The sequence below is a fragment of the Schistocerca serialis genome, chromosome 2 (assembly GCF_023864345.2).
Source record: "Schistocerca serialis cubense isolate TAMUIC-IGC-003099 chromosome 2, iqSchSeri2.2, whole genome shotgun sequence".
NCBI lineage: Eukaryota > Metazoa > Arthropoda > Insecta > Orthoptera > Acrididae > Schistocerca > Schistocerca serialis.
In genome coordinates, this window is record NC_064639.1 from 410,578,883 (window position 1) to 410,591,032 (window position 12,150).

A 12,150-nucleotide genomic window follows, 5' to 3' on the forward strand; every position below is an offset into this window, starting at 1 on the left:
AGATCAGTTATCATAAAGTCATTACAGCACCACTGAATGCGTAAGTAACATCTCCAGCACTAGCAACGATGAGTATCAATGGATAGAGCTCCAAGGGCATTGTAAGGAATGCTTTAGACAGGTTTGTGCCGAGCGAAGTTGTCAGGGATGGAGAAAAAGCTGCTACAAAGGCAATGAGTGCTTCACTACCAGTTTAACGTAACCAAAGCCTTACAGACAAACAAAGGTTAAAATGAAGCCAAAACTAGCGCAAGGGGAGCCATGCGTGAAGCGTTCAGCGAATTCGAAAGTAAGATTCTGTCTACCGACTTGACAGAAAATCCTAAGAACTTCTGGTCTTATTTTAAATCAATAGACGGATCGGTACAGACATTCTGTGACGATAATGACACTGAAACAGAGGACGACGCAGAAAAGACCGAAATACTAATATATTTTTGCACAACTGTTCAAATGGCTCTGAGCACTATGAGACTTAACATCTGAGGTCATCAGTCCCCTAGAACTTAGAACTACTTAAACCTAACTATCCTAAGGACATCACACACATCCATGCCCGAGGCAGGATTCGAACCTGCGACCGTAGCAGTCACGCGGTTCCGGACTGAAGCGCCTAGAACCGCTCCTTCACTGCGGCCGGCTGCACAACTGTGTCACAGAGGAAATCGCACTGTAGTGCTTTCTTTAAATCGTTGCCCGAACGACAAAATGGCTGATAATCGAAATACATGACAATGAGACAGAAAAGCCGAAATCGCTCAGCAGAGCTGACGGGATACCAATACGATTCTACATTGAGTATGCAAAAGAACTTCCCTCTCTTCTAGCAGCGTATACTCTACATCATTGGAGGAGTGAGGTGTCCATGATGATTGGAAAAAGAAAGCACAGTTAATTCCCGTTTCAAAGCAGGATATCTTTGAGGTCGGTCAATTTTAGAATTTTGGAACATGTTTTATGCTGGCGAGACTTTTCTGGATGCCGAACGTGAAACTTAGCTCGTTCTGTTCGTCCTGGAGACCCAGATAGCACTAATTCTAGGCACCCAGTTAGATGTCGAGCTCCTTGGCTTCCGGAAGGTATTCGATACATTTTCGCACTGCCGCCTAAAGAACGAAATACGAACGTACGAAATATCGTATCAACTCTGTGACTGGATTGAAGAATTTCCATCATTTCCAGCATGTCATTCTGAACGGGTTGAAGTCTTCAGACTTATGAGTAACTTCGGGCGTGCCTTTGGGGAGTGTCATAGTAGCATTACGAGGGTGTGCTGAAAAATGATGCCTCCCATTTTGGTTGTTCTCAGTATCGGTTGAGGTATTATATGTGACGTGTATCACTCGGTCGACTTTCCCGCTACGCTGACGCAAGTTGCACCCATCTGACGCTAGGGCTCCGAACTATAGCGTGTAACATGACGGTGTGCAATAAATATGTCGGTGCATGAGAAACAGCGCCCTCTAATCGAATTTATAATTGCAGAAAACGTGTCTCCATTTGAAATTCATAGAAGAATTAAAGCTGTATAGGGTGACGCGTGTATCGACATCAGTAACGTGTGACATCGGGTTGTTCGAGCTCGTAATGAAGGATACGGTGGTGCTAACTTCCACGTTTGTGACCTTGGAGCGTTTCCGAAACTTAAAGAATACCTTCGAGGACTTCACTTTGATAGTGATGAAGCGGTGCAAGCAGGAGTGGGGTTGTCAAACATTGTACACTGATGGTATCAACAAACTGCTCTGCCTTTGGGAGAAATGTGTTCGTCGCCAAGGTGACTATGTTGAGAAATAAATATGCAGACGTGAAAAATAAAGATATGGAATGTTAATAAAGTTTGTTTTGTTTAAAAAGCTTTAAGAATTATCACATAAAAATTGGGAGGCATTACTTTTCAGCATGCCCTCTTGTAAATGATCCGACAGATAGCGTCGTAAGGTCCACGAGGCTTTTTGCGGATGATGCTGTTGCATAAAGAGAAGTCGTGGTGCTACAAAATTGTAAAGAAATGCAGGAAGACCTGTAGAGGATCGACATTTGTGCATGGAGTGGCAATGGACCCCCAACATAAACAAACGTGACATATAGCGAATCCATAGACAGAAAGAGCCTATATTGTATCTTTACACAACTGTAAAACAATCACTGGAAGCAGTTACCTCCATAAAGTATATAGGTGTATGCGTACGAAGCGATTTTAAGTAGAACGACCACATAAAATTAATCACAAGGCAGACGTCAGAGTGACTTTTATTGGAAGAATTCTCAGGAAATGCAATCCGTCAAAATAGGAAGTAGCTAACAAAACACTCGTTCGACCAGTTCTTGAATATTGGTCGTCAGTGTGCGATCTGTACCAGATAGGACTGAGAGGAAATAGAGAAGATCCACAGAAGAGCAGCACGATTCGTTACACGTTCATTTAGTAAGCACCAAAGTGTCACAGAGACGACCAATCAGCTCCCGTGGCACACACTGCAAGAGAGGTGTTCTGCATCACGGTGCAGATTATTGGTGAAGTAAGTTCTTAAAAGGGTCAACAAATATATTGCTTGCTCTTACGTATACTTCGCGAAAATACCTCACTGAGGCTTACGGGCAATCTTTCTTCTTTCGAAATTCTCGCGACTGGAACAGGAAAAGGGGGGAAACGACAGTGGTACACAAAGTACCCTCCGCCATGTGCCGAGGTGGCTTGCGGGATATGTCATCCTCTCCGCTCCGCAGTATGTCTCGCACACGTGGGGGGAAGGGGGTGGGAGAGGTGTGTGACTGGTGACACATCAGCCAGGCGGTGAAAAACTCAGGGCTGCCCTGTTGGCGGACGACGGGGAGGGGGGGGGGGGGAGGCTCGTGACACTGTCGACTGTGATACATCCGCCAAGTGGTGAAAAGCTCAGGGCTTCCCCTCTGAAGCTGTTCAAGAGTAGGCTAAGTGCAAGCAACGAATTTTACCGATTCCATTACATTACATACTCGCCCATTAAAACATAATTACTGCACTCTATCGCGAAAACTCACCGCAGGTATTTATGAATTACGTACACACTTGGTACGGCGTAACAGGTTTTGACAACGGACTCCAACTACCATCTCTACAAAGACAGAAGTGTAGAATAATCTTACGGAACTGAAAGACACCTACTACAAAGGCTTTGAAGTTGTGTACTTAATGAGCACTTTCCACATACGGAATTCGAATAAGAAATCGAAGTGTCTGCAAGTATCCTTAACCAAGCCATTGCTCCTGCAAGTACGAAACCTGGATTTCCCACGATTCGAAACTGTTAGCACATAAATCCTTACAAAGTGAGATATTCGATAACTGTACTTCGTAGGGGTATAAACAAATAGTATGGCTTTTATTTTGAAATTCTGTCAGATTTGGAAGATGTGAGTGTTTACTGCTTAGTTTTTTTTTTCGGGTGAAGTAAACTTTCTGTAATGGGTGAAGTCAACCAACACACTACAGAATTAGAAAAACTTGACTTAACGATTCAGGGTGAAAGGAACTACCAAAATTGAATGTTATTTGGACAGTTGATGCCAGTAATATTTCTCATCCCCAGAGGTTTTCGTTGGTGTTATTTGCTATGAAATCACAACAAGATTGAAACAACTTTTTTCTCATGTCTAGCTGGATACCACCACATTTCCGCTGGTAAGTCACACCTTAGCGAAGCGGTTTCTAGAGTTTGTATCAGCACAGGATCTCAAAAAAAAAAAAAAATGGTTCAAATGGCTCTGAGCACTATGGGACTTAACATCTATGGTCACCAGTCCCCTAGAACTTAGAACTACTTAAACCTAACTAACCTAAGTACATCAGACACATCCATGCCCGAGGCAGGACTCGAACCTGCGATCGTAGCGGTCGCGCGGTTCCGGACTGAAGCGCCTAGAAGCGCTCGGCCACCTCGGCCGGCTCTCGTCAATACAGTTTGTTGCTGTTCGGTCACCATTTCGTTTGCACACTGCAATTCACTCAAAGCGCCTATCAGTGGAAACTTGTATTGCAACATCCACCATGGCTTCTTTTTGTGCCATAAACAACCAGAGTATGGGGAGAATAACAGCGTTCATGTCTGTACTCGAGATGTTCCTGTCCGCTGTCATTACAAGAACGGAATGTAACAGTCTGAGGAAGAGTCTTCTTTAAACTTTTTCCCACATTTTTCTAAAACTGTTTTATTTAGATATTAGAAATCATCTTTTAGGTGTGTTCTAGTTCAGATTTTTCAGCATTTGCGTTATGCCCTGAACATTGGTGCTGCCATTCTTTGTACATTCGACTTTATCTAAACAGAGGAATTCTTGTCCTACTGGCCGCTATAGTGTGCTTAATCTCCTTCTACGAGAAGTGCAGCAAGACCTTGCTGTCTGCGAAGTGCTTGTTCTGTCCGCTAAATATTGACACGGTTCCGGGACGTTTGAGCGTGCCGCTTTAACTGCGTGCCGTTCGCTTTGGCAGTTGGCGCCTCTTTGATGTAGGTCGGTGACTAATATTGTAAATGCCGTGCCCTCCGGGACATTGGCCTTTAGACTAATGGCCCAAAGCGTCATTGGACAGTAATGCTGGAGATAAGTAAAATCAGCACACCACTCTTCCGGTATATATTTAGTTCAAAAATGTTCAAATGTGTGTGATATCTTATGGGACTTAACTGCTAAGGTCATCAGCCCCTAAGCTTACACACTACTTAACCTAAATTATGCCAAGGACAAACACACACACACACACACACACACACACACACACACACACACCCATGCCTGAGGGAGGACTCGAACCTCCGCCGGGTCTAATGATCGTATGTCCGAAAATGTATGGTTTCCATGCTGGAGACCATTTACTCAATCACATTTTGTTACAGAGACTGCGGTCTGTACCATACAGCCACAGTTACAGTACGCTTGGTTTCCTCCTGGAGGGTGGTACTGTTCCTCATACGTCACCCTAGCGCTCTTTCCTGCATAATAATTGGTAATGTGGCCGATTCACTTATCTTACTGACTCACCTTCAAGTGGATGTGATACAGCGTTGTACACAGTGGTACCGTATTCGAATCCAGAGCTCGCCGACACGGTGTTTCCGTACAGAAAGCCTAATGGCAACGGGCAGCGGGCAGCTAGGTTGTATCAGGAGACTATCCCCGCCGAATACAACCACAGCATTCAGAGACAGGGTCGTTTCAGGAAGCAGGAAATGTTTGGACAGCAGACTTGGAGGAAAATGTGATTAACACTGTGGAAGGAAACGCCGTGCCAGGTAGTTGACCCGCCAGCACAGGGTGAGCCAGTCGACAATGTGGAACATTCTCTATGACAACTGTTACTATCCTAATCACTTGCAGCGTATGCAGGGCTTATTAGCGACAGACAGACTTTCTCCATCGGGAGCAGATTTTTCACTGGTTTCTTCACCAGGCAAATTTGATTCCGGTTCAAAACATTCAAAATGGTTCAAATGGCTCTGAGCACTATGGGACTTAACTTCTGTGGTCATCAGTCGCCTAGAACTTAGAACTACTTAAACCTAACCAACCTAAGAACATCACACACATCCATGCCCGAGGCAGGATTCGAACCTGCGACCGTAGCAGTCCCGCGGTTCCGGACTGCGGGCCTAGAACCACTAGACCACCGCGGCCGGCTTCGATTCCGGGATTTGTGTCATCCATCCTGTTCATAGATGAGGGCACCTTTATGCAGATGGTATCTTTAACTTTCAAAACAGTCATCTGTGGGACAGTATGCAGAACCTCCATGGTATAGCGACTGAATCATTAGCGTCGGTGGCCGAGCGGTTCTAGCCGCTTCCGTCCGGAACCCCGCTGCTGCTACGGTCGCAGGCTCGAATGCTGCCTCGGGCATGGATGTGTGTGATGTCCTTAGGTTATTTATGTTTAATTAGTTCTAAGTCTGGGTGACCGATGACCTCAGATGTTAAGTTCCATAGTGCTTAGAGCCATTTGATCCATTAGCGCCGGTACAGCCGGAATGTGTGGGCGACCGATTTTGGAACGAGTCTTTCTTCTACGTCGCCTAACAGGCCGGAACTATCGGCGTTTCTTGCGGGTGACTTGCCTCCCCTGCTGGAAGAAGTGTCATTGGTGATTCGAAGGGTTATGTGGCTGCTACATGATGGTGCTCCAGCCCACTTCGCTGTTAACGTCCGGACACATAACAATGGTGTCTTCCCTGGCCCATGGATGAGACGAGGGAGTCCAGTTGGATAGCCTGCTCGTTCACCGGATCTCAACCCGTGCGATTTCTGTTTATGGGCACATCTCAGAAGTATCATGCATGCAGAGCCCATTCCAGATATGGAGACACTGATGCAGCGTATTCGTGCTGCCTTTGACACTGTTCGGATGCAGCCTGGACGATGTGAACGTGTGAGACAGAACATGCTACGACGGGTACACGCGTGCGTTGAGGCATATGGAAACCATTTTCAACGCATACTGTAACTGTGGCTGCATGGCACAGCGCGTATTAGACCGCAGTCTCTTTAACAATCTATGATTGAATAAATGGCCTCTAGCATTATATATAAACACATTTAACCGTCATTTCCCTTGAAAATCTTGAAGTAGAAGTTAAAATAATTTTACCACACTCGTGCAGATGAAAGCATCTTTAGTATAGTTGTGGTTGAGTTGTGGCGTTAGACCTTATGCAAGTGCAATGGGGTGCAAAACTTAAGGACGTAAGTAACTTTCGCATGATTTGTCTCTGCCAAGTAAGACAGCTGGATCAAACTTGGACCATACACAGGAAGAACTGCTACTTTGTAGTACCGAAGGTGACTGAAAGAAATAAGCAATGAGACAAACAGAAATGGCACTTTTACTCGAAGACAGTGATTACACTGAAATCTCCGCGATCACGATGGTCCCATGAGCGTTATAAAAGGCAGAATGTGGTTCTTAGTAGGGTGTGTTCTTGGCACGGACACCACTGCATGTTCTGCAACGTGCTTCCATGCTGGTCACAAGGTTGGTTAAGGAGTTGTTGTGGTACAGGGTTCCATCCGTTCTTCCACCAGTGCGGATGACGACTGCTGGGTGATCGCTGGTGCATGTGCATGTGCATGTGCTGCAATACGTCTCCCCACCGCATCCCGCAGGTGCTTCATGAGATTCAAGTCGTGGGGAAAGGGACAGATCAGTCCACTTGCCGAATATCCTCTCGTTCCAAGAGATCCTCCATCTGCTAGGGCCGAATGCACCCCTCAAAAGACATAATGGAAAAAAAATATAGTGTCACAATAACGATGACCAGATTTGGAGGTCAGTACGCCCGACGCAACGGTATACCTCCGCAAACAGTAACACGTGGACCACCAAAGATCAAACCTGACAATGCTGGACGTAGCCTCTTATGGTGAGAACTAGGAATGCGTACACAATATACCCAGGAACATTGGCGAAGATGTTAGTTTTGGTGGTCCAGGTCTTATGGTGTGAGGAGGCATAATGTTGTATCGGCGTATTGCCTTTGAAATCTTTGAACACGGCTTACTTACTGGTCAATGATATTGTGGCACTGTACTGCTTTCCCACGTGTCGTGTGTCTTTTCACGGGAGCGTTCGGCCCTGACTTCGTTTCTATGGACGTCGATGCTCGACCGTATCGAACAGCGAAGATGGAGGAGCTCTTCGAACGAGAGAATATTCGGCGAATGGATTGGCTTGCTTGTGCCCCGACTTAAATCCCTTCGAGCACATATCGGATGCGTTAGGGAGACGTACGCAGCACGTCCATACTCACTAACGATCATCCAGCACTTTTCAAATGCGCTGGTGGAGGAATCTAACGCCCTACCACAAGAACTCCTTACCACTTGGCAAACCAAGCGAGGTGGCCCAGTGGCTAGCACATTGGATTCTCATTCGGAAGGATGCCGGCTCAATCCCGCGTCCGGCCATCCTGATTTAGGTTTTCCGTGATTTCCCTAAATCGCTCCATAAATCGCTCCAGGCAAATGCCGGAATGGTTCCTCTGAAAGGGCACGGACGACTTCCTTCCCGGTCCTTCCCTAATCCGATGTGACCGATGACCTCGCTGTCTGGTCTGCTCCCCCAAAACAACCCATCCAACCACCTGGCAAGCACGGGACATCCACAATCCCAGTGATCATCCAGCAGCTGTCAACCGCGACCAATCTTGTGGCCAGCATGGGAGCATGGCTCTGGCTCTGAGCACTATGGGACTTAACATCTTAGGTCATCAGTCCCCTAGAACGTAGAACTACTTAAACCTAACTAACCTAAGGACAGCACACAACACCCAGCCATCACGAGGCAGAGAAAATCCCTGACCCCGCCGGGAATCGGACCCGGGAACCCGGGCGTGGGAAGCGAGAACGCTACCGCACGACCACGAGATGCGGGCATGGGAGCATGTCGCAGAGCATACATTGCAGTCCGTGGTGATGCACACCGTGTTCAGTACGATATTCAGCCTTTTGTAATGTCTGGGGGACCAATAAGATCATGGTGAGTTCAGCATAGTTGCTGTCTTTGAATGTACTGCCCAAGTTTCATCGAGCTACGACATTTGGCAGTGACACAGCGTTCGGAAGTTACTTTCGTCCTTGAGTTCCACACTAGGGTGTATACTGATGCGCCAAGACATTATGACCGTTGCTCACCGCGGCAATGGAAGCCGCCTGGCGGCACTTCGGACACATGACGTTGTAAAGAAAGTATGCTCCCAAACATCCAGTTCACTGCCGAGACAGAGAAAAAAGGAAGGCTGACATTTTAAAATGCTTTGGTTCATCAAAAGTGGGGTATATGTCTCAGCTACCCAGTGTATCGCAAACTCAAGCAGTGTATCTTAGCGCCCAGAGTTTTGACCACTCAGTCCAGAAGAGAGAAGTTTTAAGTATAGTGGTACGAAGAGGAAAAACTGTTTCTCATGAGGACCACTTGGATTCCGAAAGTTAATCATCTGAAGTACGTGTTCCTAAGAAACGGCTATGGGTCACGTGATATAAAATCAGCGTTCCGCAAGAAAAGGAGACGTGGTTCAAATGGCTCTGAGCACTATGCGACTTAACTTCTGAGGTCATCAGTCGCCTAGAACTTAGAACTAATTAAACCTAACTAACCTAAGGACATCACACGCATCCATGCCCGAGGCAGGATTCGAACCTGCGAACGTAGCGGTCGCTCGCCTCCAGACTGTAGCGCCTAGAACCGCACGGCCACTCCGGCCGGCAAAGGAGACGTGAAAATGTTGAACACTGACGTGATGAGGCACCGATTGCATTCGTTCATTTCTGCGGCGCTATACCCATCGAAATGCGCAGAGTCCTGGGAAGACGAGGTGTAAGATCTACAGTATTTTCCTACCTCCTAAGAAGATAAAGCAGGTGCTATGCCTTGTTAAGGACAGTCTCGGCCTCATGGCCCCTGGGACGTAGAACAATAGTGAGCGCGTCTGCCGCTGTGACAGAGCGCTTCTAGGCGCTTTAGTCCGGAACCGCGCTGCTTGTACGGTTGCAGATTCGAACCCTGCTTCAAGCATGGCAGTATTTGATGTCTTTAGGTTTAAGTAGGGGACTGATGACCTCAGATGTTAAGGCCCATAGTGCTTGGAGCTATTTGATTTGAATGGTGAGCGCGGAAGCAATTACATCGGTCAGTCCGTCCGTACCGTTTCCGACCTGTGTAGAACATCAACAGTACATTAAACATCAAGAACAGGAGAAATATGTAGGTGCTCAGCACTGCTTCACAAACATACACAAAATATTGTTTTATGAAACAAAATTTTTGTCCCAGGCTCCTATATACTACGGGTCTATAATTAAAGAGGCTGTAGAAGTAAGAATGTGCAGGAAGAACTCTAACAACCGCAGAGATATTTATCTCAATGTTTACGATACGGCGCGAGCGGTGGCGCCACCAGCGCAGACGTTGACACTATCTGCGATAGCATGACGTAATTATCAACCAATCAGAAGCCGTCTATGGGCTATGCAAGGCCACCATAGCGGAAGTTTTGACAGTCAGTTACTCTTGATGAAGACGATGGAGGTTTTGTCCTGAATTGACGCGATAAGAAGTCAGAGAATGCTTTATACATCTATAGACAGTGTTGCAGGGCAGTGTTCATATCCACTGTCCATGGTGAGCTAACTAGGACATCCATCATAACTGACGGAGAAGTGTGACTGCCGTGTGGCGAGAGCCCCGCTATTAGCTCTCAGAAGGGAGTCTGGGATGGGTGTCGGGCGCCATCGGCAGGAGAAGGTCTGGCCGGCCGTGACCCAGACCCAGAGAGAAACGCGCTGCCCGCATCTGGGTTAAGGCCGCAGCTGCGTCCACACAAGCCGCCCGGCTGTTCCGGCACTGCCGGCTCTCTGTACTGACGGGACTACCGACTGGTCGTAACAACCGAATGGCCGGTCGATTGGTTTTTCGCTTCGTGGCTTTTTTTTAGTCGAATGAAACAACCGAATGAAACTAGTCTCTGCGACCACGTCAGCTATATGAATATTCCCACTCATTCTCCGGGTCTGAGTGATTTCACTTAATATGAGACAACAACTGACCCAATTCCATGAAGTTTACTTTAGTTACATCAGTTTTCTCACTCAGTCTCCAGATTAGAGTGATTTCACTTACTTGTTCGTCGTTTTCGGTTATACTGGGTGTTCGGGATTTCCATTTAGAAATTTTTATGACTTGTACGGCGGAGTGAGTACATCTACATTTACATACATCCTCCGCAATCCACCATACGGTGTGTGGCGGAGGGTACCTCGTACCACAACTAGCATCTTCTCTCCCTGTTCCGCTTCCAAACAGAACGAGAGTTAGCACCCATTCTTTACACCAATCACAATCCTGTCCAAGTCATCTTCTATCCTCCTACAGTCACTCAACGACGACACCTTCCCGTACACCACAGCATCATCAGCAAACAGCCGCACATTGCTATCCACCTTATCCAAAAGATCATTTATGTAGATAGAAAACAACAGCGGATCTACCACACTTCCCTGGAGCACTCCAGATGATACCCTCACCTCCGATCTCACCATCGAGGACAACGTACTGGGTTCACGTGACGTGACGTAGCATGTGAAATTTGCTGGATTTGGACGGGTTACTCCTGTAACTGAAATATCAGATCTGAAGATGGTTCTGAATGAACCGAAACCGGTCATATGAATAAAAAATTTGCAATCAAGACGGATTTTAAGTAACATTAGAAGTGGAGAAGTTAAACATCTAAACTGAAAGCGTAGTAGAACGGAAGCGGTACGTTTCCGGACATGGGTTCCTATTCAAAATATTATGCACTCACTTCTCTCTACAAATGCTAGAAGTTTGTAACGGAAATTTCGGAACAGCTATGATAACAGTTTAGTAATTTCTTAAAGACAATCTAGTGTATCTTATTTCAAGCACAGGTAAATAAAAAGGATGTTTTTAAAAGGAAGTGTATTTCAAAAAGTATGCCTTTGTTTACTTAAATATGACTAATTTCCTATTTCGGCATAAAATATCAATTTTTTGCATAGTTTTAAAAGGTTAATGACTGGTGACACATTGTAAACAGTGTTAAAAAAAAGGTACAACTTATTTTTTATTTAAATTTATTGAAGTTTTGTCTCTCTCTCCCGCTTGTTAGCATCAAGCGGTCTAGACGGGTGCGAATGAGATTTTCACTCTGCAGCGGAGTGTGCGCTGATATGAAACTTCCTGGCAGATTAAAACTGTGTGCCGGACCGAGACCCGAACTCGGGACCTTTGCCTTTCGCAGGCAAGTGCTCTACCATCTGACCTACCCTAGCACGACTCACGCCCCCTCCTCACAGCTTTACTTCTGCCAGTACCTCGTCTCATACCCTCCAAACTTCTCATTCTGGAAACATCCCCCAGGCTGTGGCAAAGCCATGTCTCTGCAATATCCTTTCTTTCAGGAATGCTAGTTCTGCAGGTTCGCAGGAGAGCTTCTGTAAAATTTGGAAGGTAGGAGACGAGATACTGGCAGAAGTAAAGCTCTGAGGACGGGGCTTGAGTCGTGCTTGGATAGCTCAGATGGTAGAGCACTTGCCCGCGAAAGGCAAAGGTCCCGAGTTCGAGTCTCGGACCGGCACACAGTTTTAATCTGCCAGGTAG

At 46.4% G+C, this 12,150-nt stretch overlaps 1 protein-coding gene across 5 annotated transcripts in view; it reads right to left on the reverse strand.

Annotated features, from left to right (window-relative positions):
* LOC126457244 (ras-like GTP-binding protein RhoL) overlaps positions 1-12,150 on the reverse strand; it is a 345,853-nt gene that overhangs the window by 204,406 nt on the left and 129,297 nt on the right. The window contains exon 2 of one of the 5 annotated variants that reach the window (XM_050093392.1): positions 11,016-11,143. The exons of the other annotated variants lie outside the window; for them this stretch is intronic. Coding sequence (XP_049949349.1) covers positions 11,016-11,066 — 51 coding nt within the window. The 5' untranslated portion in view covers positions 11,067-11,143. The remainder of the gene's footprint in view (positions 1-11,015; positions 11,144-12,150) is intronic. 5 annotated transcript variants of the gene reach the window in all.